The sequence below is a fragment of the Mauremys mutica genome, chromosome 14 (genome assembly GCF_020497125.1).
Source record: "Mauremys mutica isolate MM-2020 ecotype Southern chromosome 14, ASM2049712v1, whole genome shotgun sequence".
Lineage (NCBI taxonomy): Eukaryota > Metazoa > Chordata > Testudines > Geoemydidae > Mauremys > Mauremys mutica.
Genome location: NC_059085.1, coordinates 7,497,682 through 7,522,223, shown reverse-complemented (window position 1 = coordinate 7,522,223; position 24,542 = coordinate 7,497,682). Strand labels below are relative to the sequence as shown.

The window sequence follows — 24,542 nt, the reverse complement described above, 5'->3', positions numbered from 1 at the left end:
TGGCGGGAACTGAGGAGTGTGTGCTGGCCCTGGGGAACCCTTCCTGCTGGGGCACGGTGCGAGACAGGCCTGGGGGACGCTCTGGGCAGGACACGGAGGGAACGCGAGTCTGAGGGGGCACCACGAGGCCAGAGGGACTGAGGCAGAGACTCCTCTTCCCTCCCCACTCCCTGTCCCGTCCCCTGTCTCAGCAGAGATACGCCAGAATGCGTCTACACAGCAAAATAAATGAACCACCGCAGCAATGAGTCTGAGCACCCAGGTCAAGTAACTCAGGCTGGTGCTGTGGGCCTGAAACCAGCAGTGTGGATGTTCCCGTGCGGGCTCTGAGACCCTTTCCCCTCGCTGGGTCTCAGACTTGGTGCCAGGGGTTTCCTTTGCAGTGTAGACGTCCCCACACTGACCTGAGCTGGGGCCGATCCATGGTCTCAGGCGCTCTAGGTGTGTTCCAGGCAGTGGGTCGGTCCAGGGGGAGCCCATCGACAGCCCATCCTCCTGGGGGTGCCTGGGCCCCCGGCCTGCGCAAGAAGGGCTGTGTGTGACGGGGAAGGCCGGTTGTGGGTCTGGAATGGTTCCTAGGGCTCGGGAGCCAGCCTCCCCGTGGAGGAGCGGGGTTGCTTGGGAGCTGTGTGGAGGGAAGCTGTCCTGGTGTGCAGGAGGGCTGTGCAGCGGATGGGCCGGCAGGAGGGGGCAGCACCGCGTGAGAGGGACTCGGCATGCTGACGAACCCCGTAGAGACAGCACACTGCGGGGGCGGGGTTCCCAGCTGTTGCCCCTGTGCCCTGCTCACCTGGGTGGAGGAGTCTAGTGGGTGATCAGTACCCTCCCAAAGGGGGAAAAGGGGAAGGCCCTCTGGCATGCAGCCAGCGTCCTCCCCCCGCAGAGTGGGGTCTCTGCGAATACTGGGATCCCAGCCAGCGCCATGGGAATGGCCTACCCACTCCTCTGCTGGCGGTGCCCCTCGGGCTCAGCTCAGGCAGGCTCGCCCCAAGTGGATGGGTGGCATCTCTAGCTCCAGCTCTCACGCTCTCTGCTCCTTCTCTCGGCACTGATTCTCCTCTGCCTAAACTTTCTTTCCTTTTTCAGACTTCACCAAACTGCCCCTGTTTGGTAAGTGACACGGAGGCTGCGTGCGTGTGCATGTGACCCTTCCCGGCATGCTCCTCCCGCGTGCTGCTGGCTAGTTTCCTCTCCCTGCCTGCGGCTGCTCTGTCTAGGCCACCTCTCCCTGCGCTCCGTTAGGCTGGAGCATGGGCACTGCACTGGGGTTTGCTTGCATGAGGCTGCATCTGCTGCTTCCAGGCCTGGGTCTCCTCTGAGTGCTGGCCACACGATTCTGTCCCCATTACATGCTTCGCGTTGCCGGGCAGCACTTCCTGAGACTCCTTCACTGGGCTGGGATCTACGTTCCACTCGGCAATCAAGGTCCCATCTTTCCTGATCCCTGAGCCAGCCACATGAGGCATTATCCTAGTCCGGGGCCAGAGACCTCCTCTCGGTGCTGAGCTTGTCCAGGCTCCTCCACAACGATGCAGGAAAACCCCCGGCTTGTCTCTGCAGCACTTCCCCCCTCTGCCCCTGTCCTCTCTGCAGCCTTGAGGGCCAGCGGAGCACCGTGCAGCCTGCCCCACTTCCCCTCGCCAGCATGTTGGTGCTTAGTCAGCCATAACCCCAGACATGGTGCGCAGAGCAGGCAGCGAGCGACTGGCTAGCCCGCTGCTGGGGCGTGCGGCGCGGCCTGGTTCAGGCCCATCCCTGAGTGAGGCCTGAGCCGCTGCACTCTGACTGCTGGGCTGACAGCGCCATCCTCGGGGTTGGGGTCTCTGTGAGAGTCCCTCGTGCTGTCCATTTGGGCTGGCCCCGTGTTCTGCGCCTGGATGGAGGGGAGCGGAGAGCTGACTGGTTATAGCCGGGTGCCCTTCGGGGTTCGGGCGTCGGGTTCAGCAGCTGGGCCTGCCCCAGGGCATCACTAGAACCCGCGTTCCGGAGGCTGCTGTGCGTGGCTGGAGGCCGGCTGTGTTAATTGACAGCTTGTGTGCGGTGGGTGCCAAACTGGGTGTGAAAATGGCTGCCCTCCAAAATGGCTGCCGGGACGCCCTCTGGAGGCGTGGTGGGTGTGGGTGTGGGAAGAGTGGCAGCCCCCCACCTCTCCACAAGCCCTCGCAAAGGACTGGTCCGTGCGTGGAACCCCATTCCTTGCCCCAGTGACCTTCGCCACGGCTGCTCCTGTAACGATTAGGTGGGGGGGGGCACCTCTGCTGAGGGAGGGGACAACCGGACTGATGGTGGCAGCCTGTCGAGTGACCAGTGTACGCTGTGCCCAGGGGGTTGTCGGCTGGCCTGGGGGGCAGGAGGAGCACACACGGGGTGCTGAGCCCCTCGTCTCTGAGTGCAAGTGCCGGTTGGTCCCATAGTTAGTGGATCTCACTTCTCCAGGCATGGCTGTCGGTTGGCCAGGGCTGCTGCACGGCAGGGATTTTCCCAGTCTGCTGTAGTCTGGCGTGCAGAGGTGGGCCCCATGCAGCGGCCGGGGAATGTCCCTGGGCTGAACAAGAGGCTCAGAGCGGCAGGGGGGAGCTCCGATTGTGGTGGCAGGTGTAGGATGTGTCTACACTGTGAGTTAGCCCAGGGTCCACAGAACACGGCGTAGCAGAGCTGGGGTTTGCTAGCCTAGGGCTTCAGCGTCTACACTCGTTTGTAACCCCAGGTTAGGAGAGGTTGGGTCCCAAGTTGGGGCTCCAGTGTCTTGACTGCATCATGCAGGCCCGTGTCCAGCCACCCGTATCCCAGGCTGCCCAGCCTTTGTTCGTGGTGCAGTGCGGGGAAAACGTGACTGCCAAGCAGACAAGGAAAGTCAGGCTGTGGGATATTTTTGGCAGATGCCCAGAGCACGAGTCCAGTGGGGCTGCGTCTACCCTGCAAAGCAATAGGGGTCGGACCCCGGGTCCTGGCTTGGACTCTGCCCCCTTATGGGCTCTGGGGTTGCTCGGTTTGTGTGTAGGTGGAGGGCGGTTTCAGCTGGAGGCTGAGTTCAAACCCTGGGCTTGCCTTGCAGTGTAGACATGCCCTTAGGGTACGTCCACACTGGCGCTGGGTGTGTGATTCTCAGGTCCCCATGCTCGCTCTGATCAGGCGAACCTGGTCAAATCCTGTCGCCGTGAGCAGCGGGAGGGGCTGCCTGCCCCAGTACAGTGCCAGCCCAGATACTCCACACGTACCTGTGCAGCAAGCTGCTTACGCTGCCCCTAGCGCGCTAGCTCGGTCAGAACCGGTGCTGTACGTCTCCCGGAGGTGGAGCTGCCGCCTGCAGCCCAGATGTGCCCGTAGATGGATTGGCCTGGAGAGCAGGGGCTGGCAGCGCAGGGGGGCGGCGCCGTTCGCTCTGGGTGTGCTGTGCCGTTTGCGCTCAGGCTGAGCCCCAGGGGCTGCCCTGGCGCAGGGCGCCGGCGGAGTGGAGCTGAGAGGCGGCTGCCGTGTGGAAAGCATGCGGAAAGCATGGGCCGGGCCGCCAGGCAGCGGTGCTAACTGCTCTTTTCTCTCAGGCGAGAGGAGAGCCCCCCTTTGCGTGGGGACAAGCCCGTTCTGAGGAAGTTTGAGTAAGTACAGATGTGGGCGCATCTTCAGATGTGCCCTGGGTCCTGCTGGAGCCAGGCCCGGACGCCCCCGGAGCAGAGCAGGGCTCGGGGGATGTTCTCTAGGGTAAATGTCACATGGGTCATGGAAGCTGGGGGCTGATTGGCTCCCACACATCTGCCTCCCCAAGGCGTGTGTGGCTGCACTTCCCTCCGCCAAGCTGGGGGACAGCGCCCGTCAGAGCCTGGCTTGGGTGGAGCAGTGCCAGGGCAGAGGCTGTGTCCTCCAGAGCAGAGAGGTTGGGCTGTGGAAAGAGGGGAGATTGGTTTCCTTGATTACCTCCAGCGTGCTTTGGGGGTAACCCACAGCGAGCAACAGACACACATTGGTCCCAGCCCTAGGAGGATCCTCCAGCCCTGCCTAGTTCCTCAGAGCACTTTAGCTTGGGAAGCTGCAAGCTTCAAGCCCAACGTGTGCTGGAAGATTTTTTAGTGTTTCAGCCTTTCTGGGTGTTCGGGCTCCCTGGGCAGTGTCAGAAGCCAGTGGTTTTCGGAGCTAGAACCCTACAGAGTTCTATAGGGGCCCTTACCTGTCTGGGGCCCCTGGTTGCAGAGAGTTTGCGAGAGTCTCTGCCGGGGCAGATGCTTGCCTGGCGGGACTCCAGAGCTTTGGGGAGCCAGGCGCCTACGTCTGTAGGGGCGAGCCGCACCGCAAGGGCTGGTGTACAGCGCTGTGAATAGATTGTATCCCTTCGCATTGCCTTCGAATCAGGCAGCTCTCGTGGCGTGAGCAGAAACCGACCTGCTGAATAGGAGGGAGAGCCGGCACGGGCGCCCAGGCCAGCCAGGCACAGGCTCTGCGGCGAGGCCCCTGGGTCCTTCAATGCTGCTGTGTGCCAGCCACAGCATTGCAGTGGGTTCCTTTCCACGGCAGACGTCAGATTGTCATGAATTACTTCGGACAGGGAGTCGCTTGGTCTGACCAGCAGCCCCGGGCCCTCAAGCAGGATGAGATTGCTCATTTTGCCTAGCCACCCCGTTTTCCATTCTGAGTGTGCTGCAGAGGTTTGCCCGAACAGCCTAGGGCCCAGACGTTGTCAGGGAAGCTGGAGACGATGGTTGCTGGCACTTTCGGCACCAGAGAGTCAGTTTGGGACTGAGAGATGCACACATTAGCTGGGTATCTCTTGCTAATACGATCAGCAGTAAAGTCGTTAACTCTGAGCCCTAATGATGACTGTTCAATTGTTAGCTCTGCAGTGAGGGGAAGGGGTGTCTCCCCAGGCTGAGCATCTGTTTCAGGCTGAAGGCAGACTGGGGAGACAGCAATGGAGCTGCTCCTGTTTCCCAGGTCTCAGGGTGACGTCACGGCCACTAGGGCTGGGGGCAGCTTCTTCCTCTGAAATGAAAGTTGGGTTTCTGGAGCATAATTCTGCGGCGAGTGGCACATTTCACAGCGAGTTCTGAGGCTGCAGGATGGGCAGGCCCTATGGGAACTGGCTCCCTTGTTTTCAGTTAGCCTGTGCCCTGGGTTTTGTTACATTCCTAGCTACCCCCAAGGCTGAGATTTAAAGCAAGCCCATGTAATGGCCAGGGAGCCCAGAAACCTGAGGGGAGCCATTTTTAACATCTTTGAACTGCCTCTTGTTGAACATTTTCCTGGGTAACTTCTCCAGCCTCCCCGGAGAAGGTGGGGCTGTCGACCCAGGACACCAGGCAAAGGGAGAGTCCCTGCTCTGTTAAACTACCTTCAGCACACTCGGCCACCTTAACTCTGGAGCCCTTCCCGTCTCCCCACTGGCCTCTCGCATGCCTGCTTTCCCCACGGCCAGAATGCGTCCGCCTCTGGGCTGTGGGTGGCAGCTGCCAGCAGCACATAGCAGCCTGGCATGGTGCTGCACACATGGGTGGGGAGCAAAGGTAGCAGGACCTTAGCTGCGAACTGCAGTGTGACCCCGGCCCTGGGACCATTTGAATCCCTAGGCAGGAAGACTGTACTATACGTGTTGGCAGCTTTGGGGGGGGGTACCCATTGCGTAATGGGGCCGGGAGTGTCAGAGGGGGCAGTGGGGTGATTTCCAGGGTGTGTCAGAGCTGAGCGGGACTCCTGGGTTTTTTCTGCCCCAGTGTGGGAAGGAGGAGCTGGGGACACCAGGGCGCGCTTGGAGGTCTGGCCAGGCCATCCCGGCGGCAGGAAGGGAAGGCTGCTGGACCTGGGTGGCTGTAGGCGGGTGCTGGCCTGAGACACACATGGCTCCACGTACCGTGAGGTGGGGTGCGTGCTCTGACCTGAGAGGCGGAGAGTGCCAGGCATGCAAGCAGTGCTGTCCCGGGACACGGCTGCCTCTGCTAGACACGTGCACTGTGGCCTTGTGCCCTGCCTGCATGCGGCTGGTCGCAGACATTCGACTCCCTTTTGCAGAGCTCGCTTCTTGGAAAACCTGGCTTCATCCCAAAAGGAGAGGCTGTCTGCGATGTCCAAGGAGCGGCTTGACATCCTCGCCGAAGCCATTCCAGGGGGTGGCCAGCTCAGCCCAGAGCCACCTCCAGCAGGTACGCAGGTCCCGTGTGCCACCCCCAGCAGGTACGCAGGCCTTCCCCAGCGCAGAGGGGCGGTGTGCCACCCCCAGCAGGTACGCAGGTCCCGTGTGCCACCCCCAGCAGGTACGCAGGTCCCGTGTGCCACCCCCAGCAGGTACGCAGGTCCCGTGTGCCACCCCCAGCAGGTACGCAGGTCCCGTGTGCCCGGTGCGCGCCAGGCAGCCCAGAGGGGCGGTGTGCCACCCCCAGCAGGTACGCAGGTCCCGTGTGCCACCCCCAGCAGGCACCCTGCCCCTCACATCTAGGCAGGGCTATCTTGCCGCTGCCTGGTCATGTTCAGCCCCCCACCCCTTCCCGGGTGACCAGGAGCCAGGCTGCAAGGTCTCATCTCAGCCCCCTCGCTCCTGGGGCCTGTGATCTCCTGGGGGCAGGGATCCAGCTCCACTCCTGCTGCAGGCCTTGGCTCACTGCCACAATGGACATACTGGTCCCCTGGGGGTGGGCTCCGGACAGCTGGCTCCCGTGGGAGCGCGCACAGACGCAGCACATGGGATGCGGGGCTGGTTGTGCAGGTACCAGCCAGGCCAGTGGCACCTCCAGCCGTGTCTGAGAGAGCAGCCGCCAGCTGCAGGGAGCCCCCTGTCCCCCGGAGGAGTGGGACCCGCCCACTAGGGAAACTCCCCACCATTGCAGGGACGTCACACGCCCTGGGGTGGGGGGGGTGACGACGCGGGCCCTGGGGCCAGCCCGCACTCCCCACCTTGCCCCTGCCCTGCCCAGCAGCGCCAGGCTGCCTAACGACGGCTGTGTCCGGGCTGCAGGGAGGCTGGTGCTGAGCGAGGAGAAGGAGCAGAATGAGACGGCGAAGGAGCAGGAACCGCGCCTGCCATCCGTCGGGATCGCTCCGCAGAGGGACGAGAATGGAGGCGGCACATCAGGCAAGGACCTGCCCTGGGACCAGATGCTTCTGCCACCTCAGTGGCCCTCCTGCGCCCCCTCCCCCAAACGCGCCTGCTTGGGTGACTAGGGACCCAACCCCCCACCTCCTTGAACCGCCTGGCGCCTCCTGGAGCCCCCTGCCGCTTGCCATGGCTCTCGCGTTCCCTCCCAGTTGTGCCAAGCGGCCGCCTGTCCTGCCACCCCAGAGAGGCGCCTCTAGTGCCGGGGGAGGGGCTTTGCTGCAGCAGGAGTGCACTGCCCGGGGGCTGGGTGAAGGGGCTGGGGCAGTCGGTGAGAGCGGGGGGGGCAGGGGGGAGCGTAATGGAACTGGATGCAGGCAGGGCCGGCTTTAGGCCGATTCCCCCGGATCAGGCCCCAGGCCTAAGAGGGCCCCACGCCCTAAAGAAGAGCGTCTAACTTTTTGATTTTTGCTCACCCGGCGGTGGTCCGGGTTTCCAGCGGCACTTCGGCGACGGGTCCCTCAGTGCCGCGGAAGACCCGGAGCGACTGAAGGACCTGCCGCTGAAGACCCAGACCACCGCCGGGTATTCAAATCGGGCCCCGCACTTCCTAAAGCCTGCCCTGGATGCAGGGTGGAGCTTGCAAACTCAGAACGGCTGCCATGGAGGTTGACTGTCCGGCCTGATCTCTGCCCCCGCCCCTTGGCCAGCACGGGGCCTTGCAGTGCAGGAGACCTGTGCCTCTGAGCCGGGACAGCCTGCAGGGAAAGGCGCCAGGGCAGCTGTGGCCTGACGTCTAGGGAAGCAGAGGTGAAGCGTGCTGGGGTGCAGGGAGGCAGTGGCACCGTACCCATGGGAGGGTGAATGCCCTGGACACGCTCTGTCCTCTGGTTCCTCCACAGGGCGCTGTCCCCCCCCAGAGGAGAGCGCCACTCCCTGCCGCTCCATCTCCTCAGACAAGAAGCTGATGCGCGACGCGCTGTTTGCCAAAAGCCAAGTGGAGCCAGAGCTGGACCTGCTCATCCCTGAGGCGTCAGCCTCTGCCCAGCGCCACCGAGTGGCTGGGGACCAGCCGAGCCAGGCAGAGCTGCAAGGCAGTCGGGACCTGGAGAACGCCAGGCCCCAACGCCAGGCCCCTGACGGGCAGGTCTCCAGCGCCCAGACCCGGCTCCCGCGCACCCAGTCCAGCGTCGAGGCAGAAGCCAATGCTCAGAACGTGGAGCGGGCCCTCCTGACCCCATTTAAAAAGGACTTTGAGTTCATGTGGGATCGTCTGGAGCCCGGCCCCTTGCAGCTGAAGATCAAAGACCTGGACTTCTCAGACCTGGGTGAAGAGGAAGATTTTGATGCCTTAGAGCAAGGGGCAGTAGGAAATGACTCGTTCCATGTGCCTCCCCCACCCCCTCCTGGCATTGAGGCACTGACTGCGGGAGGCCTCCTGGCTCCCCCACCGCCACCCCCTCCTCCTAGCTGCCCCCCACCCCCCGGCTGTCCGCCCCCCCCACCGCCTGTTCCTGGCTGCCCACCCCCTCCTGCGTTGCTGGGCCCCCCTGCACCAGATGGCCGTTCCCCTGCCAAGAAGAAGAAGACGGTGAAACTCTTTTGGAAGGAGCTGAAACACCCCAGTTCCCACGCTGGGGCTGGCCGCTTTGGCCGGGGCACCGTGTGGGCATCCCTGGAGAGAGTAGAGATTGACGCGGCCAAGCTGGAGCATCTCTTTGAGTCCAGAGCGAAGGAAGTGCTGAGTTCCAAGGTACGCAGCAGGTCGGGGGCCAGCGGGCCAGTCCTGGCAGCCTGCAGTGGGTGGTGGGGCACTGTGGGGTGTGGCCTGAGAGCTGGCTGCCGTGGCACGCAGGGCTCCCTGGGACTGGCGGGTGTCTCGGGCCCGTAGAGGAATATTGCTGGTGTGTAGGGGAGGCCCAGTGTGGAGCAAAGGCCCTGCATTAGCTGGGTTTTCCTTGTCATTCCCTTTCTCATAGCGTCAAGAGGAGGATGGTCCTGCTGGACTTCCCAGCACCTGGTGGGGTCACAGTCCCGGGCCCGCAGTCCGAGCAATGCTCAGACACTGCACCCCTGGAGTGGTTCCCTTGGTTTGCCGCGCCGAACGTCGTAGGAAAGCACCCTCCTGGGTCATGGATCCAGTCCCTGCTGCACACGCAGCCTGTGGACTAGTAGCCCTTTGCAGGGAAAGTGGAGTGAATTCAGTTTGTCAGTTCCACTGGAAGGTCTCACCCAACCCTCCTGTCTGTGAATGGTCCCCTGCCAGTAGCATCCCAGCTGCCTTCCCAGGGCTGTGCTGGTCTGCACTGCTAAGGCAGCGCAGGCTTGAGGGTGGGAGACAGGGTGGAGGGTGGGGCAAAATCCAGGTTTGCCACATGCAAAAAGATAAACCCAGGAGCAGAGAGATTCCACGTTTTCTCCCAGGGTGTTACAGCTGCCCCAGCCGAGTATGCGGTCCGGGGAGGGAGGATTGTGTGACTTCTCGGAGGGGCGTAATATACCACGAGAGTCGAGAATGAAATTCAGCTCTGTTGGAAGTGAGCTGGTGGATCCAGGCTGCCCTGCACAGCCAGATCCTGGCTCTACAGGAGCCATTACAAGCAATGTTTCTGTAGCAGACGGTCTCCATGGCTGGTGCCGTTTGGGGTGCATGCCGCTATTTCTTGGTAACTGACCCCAGGGAAGAGAGAGGGTCCAGCGAGCCTGGGCGCGTTAGTGTCCCCTCACTGGAGAGAGAGAGAAGGGGCCCAGTCGCTCCAGGCGCAGCTCGTCTTGCACCTGGCATGGCCAGTGGCATCTCTGACAACCCAAGGAGGTGCTCTCACTCTCGGAGATGCCAGCTGTAGTGAAAGTGCAATAGTTCTGCTGCGACCCCTACCAGCGTGCAAGGCCGTGCTCTGAAACTGCAAGTTCTGTGGGGTCAGGAAGGACCTTACTTCTCCATGGCCTGGGTGCATGGGAGGGTGGTGAGGTGGAGCTGCCTTCACCGGATCCTCTGTGTTGGCACCGATTTGAATAGCTCAATGGCCTGCCGGGGAAATGTGGCTGTTTCAGGGTAGCCCGTGCGCTCCTAACCTACCTTTCAGCCCCATTTCTTGTGTTTCCCATTGCCCCCCTCCCCCCGCCCCAAAGAAAGCTGCTGACGGGAAGAAGTGCACGGCAGTCCTCGACCCCAAGAGGAGCAATGCCATTAACATCGGCCTGACGGTGCTGCCGCCCGCTCACATCATCAAGACGGCCATTCTCAACTTCGACGAGTTCGCCATTAACAAAGAAGGGATTGAGGTGAGGCTGCAGTGATTCCTCCCACCAGCCGTTTCTGGCAGTAAACATTTCTGAGTAAAGAGCAGATGAACTCCTGCCCCGGAGGGTCACCCTGCCCGAAGTGCGTCCCAATCCATACTGGGTTTCTCCTCAGCACCCCTGTGCAGGTGGCAGGGCTCTTGTCCCTGCTGTGCACAGAGGCTAAGGGACTGGCCCAAGGCCGTCTGTGGCAGAGCAGGGCGTTGAACCGTGTCCACTAAATCCTAGACTAGTGCCCGGACATTGGACTGGAGAGGCCAGCCGTCCTCCCTAGCCTGCAGTGTTCCCTGACAGCACTCCGGCTCCAGGGCTGTGCGTGCCACGTGGGTTTTTACAGAGCGTAACTAGATCACATAGACTGACCTGCACAGCCCAGGCCAGAGCGTTTCACTGCGTGGTTCTGCCTCGACCCAGCACCCCCTGGAGCACAGCTCTTAGAAAGAGAGGCCCCGTTTTGATTTAAAGGCTGCAAGTGACAGGGAATCTGCCCCAGCGCTAGGTCACCTGTTCCAAAGCGTCATTCTCTTCACTGCTAAAAAGGCGCACCTGATTGCGGTGTGAATTCTGTTGGCCAGCTTCCAACCACTGGATCTCCTTCAGTTTTCATCTGCTCTGCTAAAGAGCCCTTGGGTGTCAGAAATCTTCTCCTCATTGGCCCAGGAAGCCGCCCATCCAATATTCTGCTAGAGGAGCCTTAAATACCTTAAATAATTATCCTGTCATTCCTTCGGGACGTGGGCAAGGTGACGCCCAGGCCCAGGCCCCAGCTCGGCGTCCCCGTCGTGCATTTCCAACGCGGGAGGAGAGTGCTGGGGAGCAGCAGCTGCTGCTAGGAGTGTGGGAGCTGGCGCGTTGTCTTCCCCAGCCTGTGGATGTTGCTATGCTGGAGAGTGAGATTCCAGCACAGGCCCTGCGTTGTTCTTTCCTGACATCCCCGTGTGACAGTCGCTGCATCTAGATGCTGGGTGGGCAGCCCTGGGCATAGCTGGGTATTTGTGGGTTCCTTGCAAACAGCGTCTGCCCCAGGCTGGCAGAGCAGTCTCTCCCGGCCCTTCTCCAGCTCCAGAGTTCATCAGATCTCGTTGCATTTTGGTTTTGCCCCAGACTTGGCCTGTGGATGCCTGTGGTTTGGGGAGGATGAGTGGGTGTGTTTCTCTGGTTTCCCCCACCCGCTCTGTCCTTTGCGGCCATGTGGCTTAGCTTTGCAGGAGTGGTGCTTGACTGATCGCTCCCTGGTTCCCCACTAACAACGAACGGTCCCCTGAAGGAGAGCCCCGCGTGCAAGCCCTTGTGAAGGCAGGCTGGAGAGTGCTGTAAGATTGCATCCCCATTGTTCACAGCAGAGCTCACTCCCAGCCAAGCCCCGCTCCCGGCTCCGCTGCTCCTTGTGTTCTCCTCTAGCCAGAGCGAGCAGAAAAGCACCCCTGCACCCCAGGGTATCGGCACTCGAGAGTTACTCTGCTGAGGCCAAGCGCGCAGGCCTGAAGGCTGTTTGGTTGCCTCGTGCCCTGTCGATGCTAGTCCCAGTGTGGGGTGGGGGAGGTGTCAGGACTCTCCCTGGTAGGCATAGCCAGTTCAATGACCCATCACGTGTGACCCTTTACGGCTCCCACTGAGACCAGCTTGACACAGTACTGCTGGTACTACTCGCTGTTTGGGCAGCTAGACCTGACCTGCTGCCTCAGCCGTGCGGCTCCGTGTGTCTTACAGAAAATCCTGACCATGGTTCCCACCGACGAAGAGAAGCAGAAGATCCAGGAGGCGCAGCTCGCCAATCCCGACCTCCCCCTGGGCTCAGCCGAGCAGTTCCTGCTCACCCTCTCCTCCATTAGCGAGCTCACGGCTCGGCTCCAGCTGTGGGCGTTCAAGCTGGACTATGAGAGCATGGAGCAGGTAATGGAGCAAACCCAGCCCACTGACCGTTTCCCCGGCAAACCAGACCGCGAACATCCCTGACCTTTGGGTTTGGTAGTGCAGATTCCCCTGGGCATTCCCCTGGATCTCTGCCTCCCCCCTGCCATGCCTGGGGACCCTCAGCCACATACGGGTATGCCTGTGGCAATTCAGTCCCTGCCTGCTGGTTGGTTTGGATGCAGGGCATGGTACAGCCATGCTCAGCAGCTGTAGGCCAAGAGCCCAGGCCCGCCCTGCAGGGGCCGGCAGCCTAGCCTCCCAGGCACAGGGATTCCCCTGGCTCAGGTGAGTTTCGCGTCCTTCATGCTGGATCCAAGGTCAGTGAGCCCACGCAGCACTGCCCCCTGTCCCAGGACGGAGCGGGACCCGGGCTGGCTGCGGCTAGGTCCCTGGCTCCCCGGCGGAGCGGTGAGTCCGTATGGGGGCTGGAGCCGGGCGTCGCTGATTTACCAGTCACAGCAGCTGCACCTTTCCCTGTTCAGGAGATCGCGGAGCCTCTGTTTGACCTGAAATTGGGGATGGAACAACTGGCCAAAAACCAGACCTTCAAGTGTATCCTGGCTACTCTGCTGGCCATGGGGAACGTCCTCAATGGCTCCCAGGTGAGGGAGGTCTTCTGCAGCTGCCAGCACAGAGCTCCTGGGGGCAAGGAGCTGCCAGCCTGGGCTCAGACAGGGATGCAGATTCCCCGGGGGAACGGGGCCGGGCCGCCAGCGAAGCCGTGTGCCCAGACCTGCGGCTGTGCATTAGAGAGCAGGCAATGCGTGCAACAAGGAACGCCGCACCCGGGGCTACGGTGCCAAGCTGGGTGGGAAATGCTGGGGGCTGGCTGCTGAGGGGGCTAGGGCCTGGCAGCAGGGGGGCCTGCAGGGTCGCGCCCGGTGGGCTGACAGGGCTTAGTGCTGGGGGCTGGTCTGCTGTGTTGCTGCAGAACATACCAAGATCTTGTCAAGTGAAAATCCATGCAGGGAAGTGTAAGAGAGCAGATCGGAGGGTGGAATCCGCTCAGTCGGACTGGCAGAAACTACTAAGGGGAATGGCTATCTGTGGAATGATGGTGTTAGGGCCCCCTGGGATTGCGCCAGGTGCTGTACGAACACACTGTGAGAGGCAAACCCGGCCCCCAAGAGCTCAGGGGTTAAACAGACAAGGCGTGGGAGGGGAAACCGAGGCAGAGAGGTGACGGCCACGCAGCAGGTTGCCGGATGTGCTCTCAGGTCAGCACTCTGCCCACTGGTGTCCAGGGAAAACAGAGTGGGAGTAGACAGTGTGCAAGGCAGCAGTGCCAAGCTGCGGGTGGTCAGAGCGATTGAGAGCAGCCCCAGCTGAGATGCTGGGCCATAGCTGAGCTGGGGGGAAGGGGCTACAGAGAATGTCTGGAAGGATGCGGGGGAGGGGCTAATTGGCTCAAATAGCTTCGCCTCCAGAGGAGCAGATGGCGTGGAGACGGCGCTGGTGCATTACCCCTGCCAGGGAGGGCCACGGGCCTGGGATTGCAGCTGTGAAACTCAGCAGGAGCAAGTGGGAGCCCGGCTGGAGAGGCACGGGCCAGAATCAGCTGCTGGGAGAAGGCAGTTGACTCCAGGAAGCGGGGAGGGGTGACCCGGGCTCCCCTGGCTGAGCCTGAGCCTGCGTTTGGGTTTCAGAGCCGGGGCTTCGAGCTCAGTTACCTGGAGAAGGTCTCGGAGGTGAAGGACACCGTGCACCGGCAGTCTCTGCTGCACCACCTGTGCCACGTGGTGGTGGAGAGGTTCCCCCAAACCAGCGACCTCTACTCGGAGATCGCAGCCATCACCCGCTCAGCCAAGGTAAGACGCATGTTGGAACCAGCAGATATTCCAGCTCCCCCCCGCTGCCCCCAGCCCTGCGGACCCGGGGAGCGACACCTGAGCCTGGCAAGCTGCGTGGCTTCTGCAGGCCCAGGGCGGAACACGGGGTCATGTGGGGATGCAGGGCAGCGAGGGGATCCCAAGCACAGCACGGCCATGCGTGTATCTTCACTCCTTCCTCAGGTTGACTTTGACGAGCTGGCGGAAAGCCTGAGCCAGCTGGAGCGACGGTGCAAAGCATCATGGGACAACCTGAAGGCCATCGCCAAGCACGAGACCAAACCGGGCCTGAAGAGCAAGCTGACGGACTTCCTGAAGGACAGCTCCCGGAAGATCCACGTTCTGAAGGTGGTGCACAGACGCATACTCCACAGGTCGGTCTGCCTGCTGGGCACGGACCCCCCGGGGTTTGCTGTGGCTGCCCTCGTGGGGCGAATGGGAGGGGGGAAGGGGTGAATGGGGGTGACAGGGTAGAAGACTGTGGGAAGGAGCATTTGACTGCGGGGAGGGGAAATGTTCCTTATTCCCAGTGGAGTTGAGTGTTCCCAGCTCTGGGGGGGCAGAGAAGCGGAGGTGGTGTGGGGGGCTGGTGGAGCAGGAGGGGAAGGCGGAGGGGTGGGGGATCCGGGCTGGTTCAAGGACTCCCCCTCCCTTCTGGCAGTGATTGTCAGGGCGGCCTGAGGCGGCTCCAGGTGCAGGAGGGATTGGGGCTGGGTTGTGAGTCCCCCGTGTCCTCCCCTCGTCGCCAGCTGCTCCATCTGTCGTCAGGTTCCGCTCCTTCCTGCTGTTCCTGGGCTACCCGCCGGCGGCCGCGCGGGACATGAAGGTGACAGGGTTCTGCCGGCTCCTGCGGGAGTTCGCCCTGGAGTACCGCACGTGCCGAGAGCGTGTCCTGCAGCAGCAGCGCAAACGGGCCGCGCACCGCGAGAGGAACAAGACCCGGGGCCGGATGATCACGGAGGTACGGGGCTGGCCTGGGGGCCTGCTGAGCCCGATGCCTTCCCCTCCCCTCACGCTGGCCTTCTCTCTCTGCAGATGGAGCGATTCTCCGGCATGGCCGACAGCCCTGAGGCAAGCCCCTCTCCAGCTGTGGGCTCGGCCTGCCCGGAGCAGCAGGCGGATGCAGGCCACGAGACCATGAAGAGCGTGTTGAGCTCAGCTGTGGAGCCCCAGAGCCGGCGCAGCAGGGCCAGCCGAGGTAGGGGTGCGCGGCCAGCCCGGTGACTCTGCACTTGCCCCGTGGTGGTGTAGGAGCATGCGCCAGGCAGCAGCTGGCATGACCCTGACTGCATCTCCACGGGTGGCTCTGCGCAGGCCCCAGGCGACGGCTCAGCTGGGAGCGTGCCAGGCCCTGCGCTGCACAGAGCAGCGCACGGATCCCACCCCCCGCAGCTGGGAGCGTGCCAGGGCCCCGCGCTGCACAGAGCAGCGCACAGATCCCACCCCCCACAGCTGGGAGCCTGCCAGGGCCCCGCGCTGCACAGAGCAGAACCTGGCTCCCCCAGTGCACTGGGCTGCGGGCACAGATCCCACCCCACGCAGCTGGGAGCGTGCCAGGGCCCTGCGCTGCACAGAGCAGAGCCCGGCTCCCCCAGCGCACTGGGCTGTGGGCACGGATCCCACCCCACGCAGCTGGGAGCGTGCCAGGGCCCTGCGCTGCACAGAGCAGCACACTGGGCTGTGGGCACGAATCCCACCCCCCCACAGATAGGAGCGTGCCAGGGCCCTGCGCTTCACGGAGCAGCACAATGGGCTGCGGGCATGAATCATCCCCCCCCATCCCCCAGATAGGAGCGTGCCAGCTGCGGGCACGGATCCCAGCCCATTCCGCTGGCTCTCGACCCAGCACGGTCTGTGCTGCAGCTGCTCCCCGGCCCTGCTGTATTTGTGGGGCCTCAGGGTCGTTCCTGCCCATGCCCCAGCGCCTCGGTACTGGTCTGTGAGCAGCCAGGGACCCCCGGAGGCCCTGCGACACGAACTGCCGGAATGCCCCTCTCCAATGGAGGACGTGACACTGGGGGTCCTGCCATCCCGCACCCCCCCACACACCTTCTAGTGGACAGGATGCTGGGGGCCCGGCCAGCCCGGCCCTTCCTCTCTGGGGCCAAGTCCGGGGCCCTGGCTCGCTGCCCAGCTCAGCACTGCTGGGCTGCCCCATTCATGGGGCCCCTTGGGATCGGGGAGATGGAGCTCGCTTACTGCTGGGCCAGTTCCCTCAGCCTGCAGTGGGGCTCACTCAGGAGCAGGCGGGTTGCAGCGCTGCTCCCAGCCAGGTACGGCTCCACGCCCCATGGGCTCCAGAGTGCTGGCCTGAACTGGGGGACACCACGCGGCCCACTCCCCGGCGGCAGGGCATTTGGTGGGAGCCTGGGGTGCAAGAGGGATTGACGGGGTGCAGAGGAGAAGCTGTTGGACTCTTGGGGATGACCAGCATTCGGCAGTGGTGGGAGGAGGTGCTTGCTGTGGGGTTTGGCAGTGGGTGGGGGTCAGTAGAGCACCCACGGGAGGGAGTAGGGCAGCCGTGGGGGAGGTGGGAGCTGGGGGAAGGGAAGCAGCTGAGTGGCAGTGGGGGCTGTGGCAGAAGGGTGTGGCAGCTGGAGGTGTTGGCTGGGAGGGGGCTGAGCTTGGCAGGGGGACTGGCTGCCCCACACCAGCTGCTCCAGTCCCTCGGCCGATGCTCCTGTGCTCTCTGGGCAGGCGTGGGCCGGTCAAGCCCCTCCGGAGGCTCCATGCCCCAGGACGACAGCTCCGGCTCCCCGGCCGATGTCTCGGATGAAATCATGGATCGCCTTGTGCAGTCCGTCACCCACAGCACCGGCCCACGGTCGGGCGCCGCCAAGGAGCGCAAGAGGTCACGTGTCAGCAGGAAGTCCCGTAAGTGCCATCCGCAGGCAGAGCCTGCCATGGGGCCGGGGCCGAGCCGTGCCATGGCATTGCTGGGCAGGAGGTGACTCCTGGGAAACTGGCGCCATGGTGTCTGGTCTGACCCGCTGGGCCAAGAGAGTCTTCATGTGCAAAGGCTGTGGGAGGCAGAGCCAGGAGCTGTGCAGGTCCTGGTGTGGGCACTGCCCCGGTGCTGCTGCCAGCCCATGGGGGGAGCATGCAGGGAGCAGACTCCAGGGCTGGCTGGTGCTAAGGGGCTGCGCAAGCTGGAAGCTGTCCCACTGCTGCAGAGCTCGGCCTTGCTGGGCTGGCAGCTGGGCTGAGCGTGTGGCCGTGGCTGGATGGAGGCTCCCCCTGTGGCTGTTCAGAGCAGGCGTGATGGCGGGGGCGGAGCGGGAGGGCCGACCCCAGGCAGGGTCCTAGAGCCGTTTGCCGCCCAGCAGAGCTGAGCTGTGCCCTGCCTGCCGACCCGCCCTCCCTGGCATCAGAGCCCTAATTCTGGCCTTTCTCCCCAGTGAGGCGGACTCTGAAGAGCGGCCTGAGTGATGACTTGGTGCAGGCCCTGGGCCTGGCGCAAGCTCCCGGCATGCAAGTGTGACGGTTGTCATGGCCAGCGGAGCCGCTGCGGAAGGAGCCTGCCTAGAGCCCGCGATGCCCCACTCCCCAGAGCGAGCGGGGCCAGGAACGCGCTGAGTGGGAGTCCGGCCAGCCCAGCCCAGCGCTCTGCAGCCTGGAGGAAGGCAGTCGCCGGGCAGGGCCAGTGCTTGGGGAGCACCGAGCCCCGGGGCCGCAGCCCAGCTCTCCTGGCACCACGGGAGCCCCTCTGAAGCCTCGCCTGCTGGTGCCACAAGATGGGCACTCCCGCCACAGTGGCTACTGCTTCTCCCCACCCCCACCATGGGCCTCCCTGCGTCCTGTCCCCCCCCCCCCCCCCACCCTTCCCTATGGGCCGTCCATCCGTCCCGTGCTTTCCTGCAGTGGGGCCGTGCGCCGAGTGGATTTGCTCTGTGGACACTGTAGCGTTTGATCCCTTTGCGGGTAGCTGGCAAGTGGGACGTGTGCTGTGGATTAGTTTGGCTGGGCTCTGCAAAGAGACGCGCTGGCTGCGGCAGGGGCTTGGGCATGGATGGGCTGCATGGCACTGCCATCACAGCCGCTCCTGGGTGCAGACTCCATCTCCTTGGGTTTGCCTCTCGCCCCTCCTGCCTTTCCCCTTCAGGTCACTGGATTCCAGGGCTTCTCCGAGACTTTCCAGGGTCCCGCTAGGAAGTGAGTAGCATTTCCCTAGTGGCTGGCACTGGCTGGCACCTGCGTCCTCCCTGGGTGCTGGTGATGGGCGGGGTCTGCGTGTGCACTAGCTGAGCAGTGCATGGAAGCCCCCCTCCCCTGGGGGAGCGCAGGGCTGGCTGGCTGCCTGGGATGTGCAGTCTGACCCCCGGTACGGTGAGTCGGGTTGTGTGCGCTGTAGTCACCCTCCAGCAGCACCTGGGGTACGAAGGTCCCAGGGCAGTCACTGGGGCTGGTGCTGATTGGACTGAATAAAGACACCTGCTGTTGATTGCTGCTCTGCGCATCTCTGTTCAATACAGCCGGGCAGGAGCCCAGCCCTGCCCATCCCAGCTGTGTGCAAGGCCAGCGGCTCACTGAGCTCCGGTCGCCCGACGGTGTGCAGGGAGCTCCTCGTCCCACCCCTCTGAGCCGTGGGTCGCTGGCTATGCTCCCATCCCCCAGGGGCTGCGTTTGGGGCCCGCCAGCGGCACCTACCCTCTCCCTGAGCCCAGCTGCGTTTCGGCCCCTGGGGTTGTTGGTGCGGGCGTTGTGCGGGGAGGGCGGGTGCTGAGACGAAAGGCATGGGGAGGCCAGGGTGAGGAGGGACCTACTCCAGTGGTGCCTGCTCCAAGCCAGGGGGTGTGCTGAGTGGCACCAGGAAAAGTCGTCTCCAGGCCACCCCCGTTCCCTGCAGAGCCCGGCCTGGCGTGGCAGAGGGGCTGGAGGTGGGTTCTGGGGGGAGGCTCATAGAACCATTCCAACGAGCCCAGGAGTCAGGCTGTCAGGCCCTAGAGAGAGGGTCTGTCCTGGTGTCGCTGTCTGCTGGCCCTGGGGGCCGGTGATGCTACAGAAGTTTGGTCGTTACCCCAGCAAGCCCAAGGGCTTTTCCCGTTCCCCACAGCCAGCAGGGGCACTGGGTGCAGCCCTCCAGCAGCAAGGCCGCTAGGTTACACAGGGAGTCCAGAGCCCAGCTGGAAACCATGATGGGTGGGGGAGGGGGTGTGAAGTCTGGTGAAGAGTTCGGGCCTTTCAGTGCACCTGTCTGGGCCAGGCTGTGCTGCTGATCAGGGCCGGGCATCCTTCCTTACCCTTCTCCCACTGGTGACCAGCTGTGCACTGAAACCCAAGGTGGGGGGTTTTACCTGAGTGCTGCAGTTGGTCACTTGGGCAGGAGGCACCCACTGGGTAGCAAAATACAGAGGGAAACTGAGGCACGCATAGAATTTATAAAAAAATATTTCAGAAAATTCCAACTGTGCCATACAGAGCAGGGCGAGTGTTCAGTCGTAGGAAACCGCAGCCGGCCCTCGCGGACATGGAGCGTAACTGACACAATTCTCAGGCAAGTGTCCACAGGCTCTTTAATGCTCACAAGTGAGGCCCTCAGTGCTACATCTCAGCTCCATCTCTGCTCGGACATCAGAGAGGGGACCGTTGTCTGTGGGAGGAAAGTCAAGGGGTTTGGCTGGGTGGCCGAGTGGGTCATCTGGGAGTAAAAACACTGCATATAGTAAGGCAGCGGAGTGTACAGTGGAGGTACCCTCAGTGCTGGAAGCCGGGTCATAAACAAGGAATTACTCAGTTATTAAAAGAAATTGGCTATGATTTTGACCCCTGCCCCTGGTGGGAGGAGTCACATGACAGGGAGTAGAAGGGGCGTAGTCTGGACACCACAGAACTAAATTTGGTGGTTGCATAGGTATAAGCGATCATGACAATTTCATTTACTAGGTCCAAACAGAATGTAGTCAAATCCAGGAATATAGATACTTGATGCTTTAAAAGGGCCAACTTCCGCAAAGTGAAAACAACCAAGAGCAAAACTGAGGGGGAGGATATATTTAAACATGCAAATGTGGACGATGATTGGGAATGGTTTAAGAATGCTTTATTAGATGTGAAAATAAACAGACACTGTCTGCAATCACAAAAGAAGGCTTCATCAATAAAAAAAAAAATCCTAGTGAAAAGGAGCGGTGAAAGAAGCAGCAAAAATATACATATAAAAATGGGAAAGCTGATACCATGGAGTACATAGCAGGTAAGAAATGCAGACAATTGAAAAGGGAAGCTAAAAGTATCAGTGAAAAATCTATGGCAGTAGGACCAGGGGGAGAATTTTCAAAAGTGCCTAAATGATTTAAGAGCCTCAATCCCATTTTAAAAAGTGACTTAGGTTATTAGGGTCCTGAAAAGGTGTGTGATCTGGAAAGCTCTTAACTGCACCATACCATGCGAGCCAGCAGGCAGGAGAAAAAGGCCAGGTCGGGGTGGGGCTGGGCTCTCTCCAGCCACCCAGCATTTAACGGTGCCATAAAGCAATCCTTGTGGCAGCTTGGCGCACCTAAGCCTAGCAGGACCCCTCACTCCACATAGAGCCTCCCTTCTCAGTCTCTGGGGTGCCTGCTGGGGAGTTGCTCTCTGGCCCATTCATCCTTGTTGCTGTGTTCCCTGCCACAGCTCAGTACCATTGTAGCATGTTGCCTGAGCCCCTGCCAGTTTTCAGAGTGCTGGGAGGCCACATATACCTTCTTTCCCCACCCCAGTAATTACCATCTTTAACACCGGGGGGGGAGGGCATCTTTCTAAAGACCCTCTCCAGCTAACAGGAAAAGGAACGAGGCCTGTTACAAGGAAAGCCTGACGTTGCAAATGCTTTAACTTTTCCTTCTTTTCTGTATCTTTTAATAAAAGGTTAAGAGGATTGTCAATGGTGTGTTTGCGGTGGGAGTAAGCAGGCTGAGGCCTGTGTGCCAGCCCGCGACGGGGACATGTTAACACTGACTCTCTGGTATCATGTATTCCATAGAAATTAACACAGCAGGGGCCAGCAGCTGCTCATGAGTAACGCAGGGGCCTATGCTGCTTCCCCAGTCTCTGGGAGACGAAGGGGAGCCTCACTCAGCCTCAATCTCATGGGGATGTGTTAAAAGAATGGCCACACGGGGTCAGACCAATGGCCCATCAAGCCCAGCAGCCTGTCTTCTGACTGCGGCAATGCCAGGTGCTTCGGAGGGAATGAACAGAACAGGCAATAACAGTGATCCAGACCTGGCTTCTGGTAGGCAGAGGCGTAGGGACACTCAGAGCATGGGGTTGCATTCCTGACCATCTTGGCTAATGGCCATTGCTGGACCTACCCTCCAGGAACTTAGCTAGTTCTCTTTTCAATCCAGTTATAGTTTTGGCCTTCACCACATCCCCTGGCAACAAGTTCCACAGGTTGACTGTGCGTTGTGTGAAGAAATACTTCCTTTGGTTTGTTTTTAATCCTGCTGCCTGTTACTTTTACTGGCTGACCCCTGGTTCTTGTGTTCTGAGAAGGAGTAAATAACACTTCCTGATTTACTTCCTCCGCACCAGTCATGATTTTATAGCCCTCTATCATATCCCCCCTTAGTCTTCTCTTTTCCAAGCTGAAAAGTTCCAATCTTATTAATCTCTTCTCATACAGAAGCTGTTCCATACCCTTAATCTTTTGTTGCCCTTCTCTGCACCTTTTCCATGTCTGATGTATCTTTTTTGAGATGGGGCAAACAGGACTGCAGGCAGTATTCAAGCTGTGGGCGAACCATGGATTTATATAGTGGTATTAGGATATTTTCTGTCTTACTATCTATCCCTTTCTTAATGGCTCCTAACAATCCCTTAGCTTTTTTGGCTGCCGCTGCACATTGAGTGGATGTTTTCTGAGGACTATCCACAATGACTCCAAGATCTTTTTTGCGTAGTAACAGCTATTCTTCTTCGAGTGATTGCTCCTATGCATTCCAGTTAGGTGTGCGCGCCATGCGTGCACGGCTCTTCGGAACATTTTTACCCTAGCAACTCCGGCGGGCCGGCTGGGCGCCCCCTGGAGTGGCGCCGCCATGGCGCTGAATATATACCCCAGCCGGCCCGTCCGCTCCTCAGTTCCTTCTTACCGCCCGTGATGGCCAGTTGGAACAGTGGAGTGCTCCTTTACCTCCACAGCCCTAGCGTTTCTCCATTTCTTCAGTGTACATAGTTGGTTAACTTAGTTTAGTTGTTAGATTAGTTGAATAAGTTTAGTTAGATATAGTATAGTAAGGGAATTAGAGGGGTTTAGCCCCTTTTCTTCCACAACCGGTGCGGGCTCATGCCCAAGGCACCGGGGTTTAAGCCCTGTGTGGCTTGCCAGCGGCACATGCCCATTGGGGACCCGCACGACTCCTGCCTGCGCTGCCTCGGGGAATCCCACAGAACAGATAAGTGCCCGATCTGCACGGCGTTTAAGCCGGGCACCAGAAAGGAGCGGGACTCTCGCCTGAAGCAGCTCCTTACGGAGGTGGCACTTCAACCTCCCGCACCGTCCCCAGCGGCACCGAAATCGTCCTCGGCGCGCAGCACACCAGTGGCACCGAGCCGCCCCGGTACCGACACTGCTCGGACTTCGCAGCCGGCACCGACGTCCCGGCACCGTTCCCTCTCTCCACCGAGGAAACGGAAGACGGCGCACTCGGCTTCTAAGCCTCATGCTCCGGGACAGCTTACCCAGCCATCACCAGCACCTCCGGGTGTGGTAGTGCACAAGCCGTGCACGGTTCCGTTGACTCCGGCACCTCAAGAGCCGTCGAGTCCGGTACCTCCCTGCTCCCCGGTGCCAACCGTGGTCGAGCTGCATCTCCCGTCCACGCCCAAGACCTTCTCGACGGCAAGAGAGCTCATCGAGCTCACAGAGGCACCGAGCCTCCGGGCCCCTGCACCGCCGGTGCGGGCTGTTCAGTTGGTGGGCAAGCCGGCGATGATGCGGTCCCCGACCCCTGACAGATGGGATAGACCGCGCTCCAAGTCTCGGTCCTGGTCCCGATCCCGGAAACGGTCGCCGTCACGCCGATCCCGGCACCGATCAACGTCTCGGTACCGCTCCCCGTCTCGGCCCCGGTCGCAGTCCCGGTACCGCTCAGCATCGCGGTACCGGTCACACTCCCGGCGACGGTCCCAGTCACCGGACCGCCGGTACCATAGCAGGTCTGGCTCCCGGTACCGTTCTCGGCACCGCGACTCCCGAAGCCGCTCCCGTCACCGTCGATCGAGATTGCGGTCATGCTCCCGGTACCGAGGCAATCGACAGTCCCGATCTCCATCCTGGCACCGTGACGGTCGGCACCGATCCTCGGCACCGTCTGGGGACAAACTGCCACCTTCCACGGCGCACTCTATCAGCGCCTCTGCCCCCCCCTCCCCCGTGGCCTTTGCGTCAGTCGCCTCTCAGGCAGGCAGTGGGAGAGATCTCCGGGCTGGCACCCAGAACCAGGACCTTGGACCACAGCAGTGGGGTTTTTGGGTCCCCTGGGCCTACCACGAGCCCCAAGGGCTCCCTTTCCCCCCGCGTCCCGCGGGTGCTGAACACAGGGTGCCAGAAGCCACAGTGAGCAGGCCTCCCCCATCACCACCAGGTGAGGCCCTGTCGCCACCTGGTCCCGCAGAGCATCCGGGGCACGACACGGCTTCCCACCCTCCGGAGCAACCACCAGCAGATGTGGTGGTCCAGACTCTATCCTCATCTTCCTCACCAGATGAGGCGGTGGCGGGGGCTTCTACGGCGGACCCCCCTCCGATTGACTTGTGGGCCCACCAGGACCTTCTTCGCAGGGTGGCAAAGGCTATTCACCTCCCGGTGGCGGAGGTCCCGGAGGACGACGACCCGGTGACCAAGGTGATCGGAGCTGAGGCCCCGCTGCGGGTGGCCCTCCCGTTCATCCGGACTATCCAGAAGAATGCCACTACCATCTGGCAGTCACCGGCGTCCGTCCCTCCTACCGCACGGGGTGTCGAACGAAAATACTCGGTTCTGCCCACCGGCTACGAGTATTTGTACACCCACCCCACTCCAGACTCCCTCGTAGTGCAGTCTGTTAATGACCGCGAGAGGCATGGACAGCCAGCCCTGGCGCCAAAGTCCAAGGACGCCAGGCGCATGGACCTGATGGGCCGAAAGGTGTATTCGGCAGGGGGTCTCCAGCTCCGGATTGCCAACCAGTTGGCCCTCCTAGCTCGTTACACCTTCGACATTTTCGTGTCCCTGACTAAGTTCTCGGAGCTGATCCCGACGGCTTCCCGACAGGAGTTCTCCGCTCTCATCGAAGAGGGCAGGAAAGCCTCCCGGTCCTCCATCCAGGCTGCTCTGGACTCGGTGGACTCAGGGGCCAGAACTTTGGCCTCAGGAGTGACCATGCGGCGCATCTCCTGGCTGCAGTCCTCCACCTTGCCGCCGGAGGTGCAATATACTCTACAGGACCTCCCCTTTGAGACTCACGGTCTGCTGTCAGAGAAAACGGATTCCAGGATTCAGTCCCTCGAGGATGGTCGTA

General features: G+C 61.6%; 1 protein-coding gene across 3 annotated transcripts in view; it reads left to right on the top strand.

Moving 5' to 3' along the window:
* Positions 1-20,914, top strand: part of FHOD1 (formin homology 2 domain containing 1) — a 63,836-nt gene extending 42,922 nt beyond the window's left edge. For 2 of the 3 annotated variants that reach the window (XM_044987010.1, XM_044987012.1), the window contains exons 12-25: positions 1,087-1,110; positions 3,543-3,596; positions 5,995-6,125; positions 6,935-7,051; positions 7,915-8,765; positions 10,145-10,297; positions 12,026-12,208; positions 12,712-12,831; positions 13,876-14,037; positions 14,242-14,432; positions 14,827-15,019; positions 15,094-15,256; positions 16,756-16,932; positions 17,457-20,914. In XM_044987010.1, coding sequence (XP_044842945.1) covers positions 1,087-1,110; positions 3,543-3,596; positions 5,995-6,125; positions 6,935-7,051; positions 7,915-8,765; positions 10,145-10,297; positions 12,026-12,208; positions 12,712-12,831; positions 13,876-14,037; positions 14,242-14,432; positions 14,827-15,019; positions 15,094-15,256; positions 16,756-16,932; positions 17,457-17,539 — 2,602 coding nt within the window. In that variant the 3' untranslated portion in view covers positions 17,540-20,914. The remainder of the gene's footprint in view (positions 1-1,086; positions 1,111-3,542; positions 3,597-5,994; positions 6,126-6,934; positions 7,052-7,914; positions 8,766-10,144; positions 10,298-12,025; positions 12,209-12,711; positions 12,832-13,875; positions 14,038-14,241; positions 14,433-14,826; positions 15,020-15,093; positions 15,257-16,755; positions 16,933-17,456) is intronic. The other variant, XM_044987011.1, reaches the window with a different exon arrangement.
* The last annotated feature ends 3,628 nt before the right edge of the window (positions 20,915-24,542 follow it).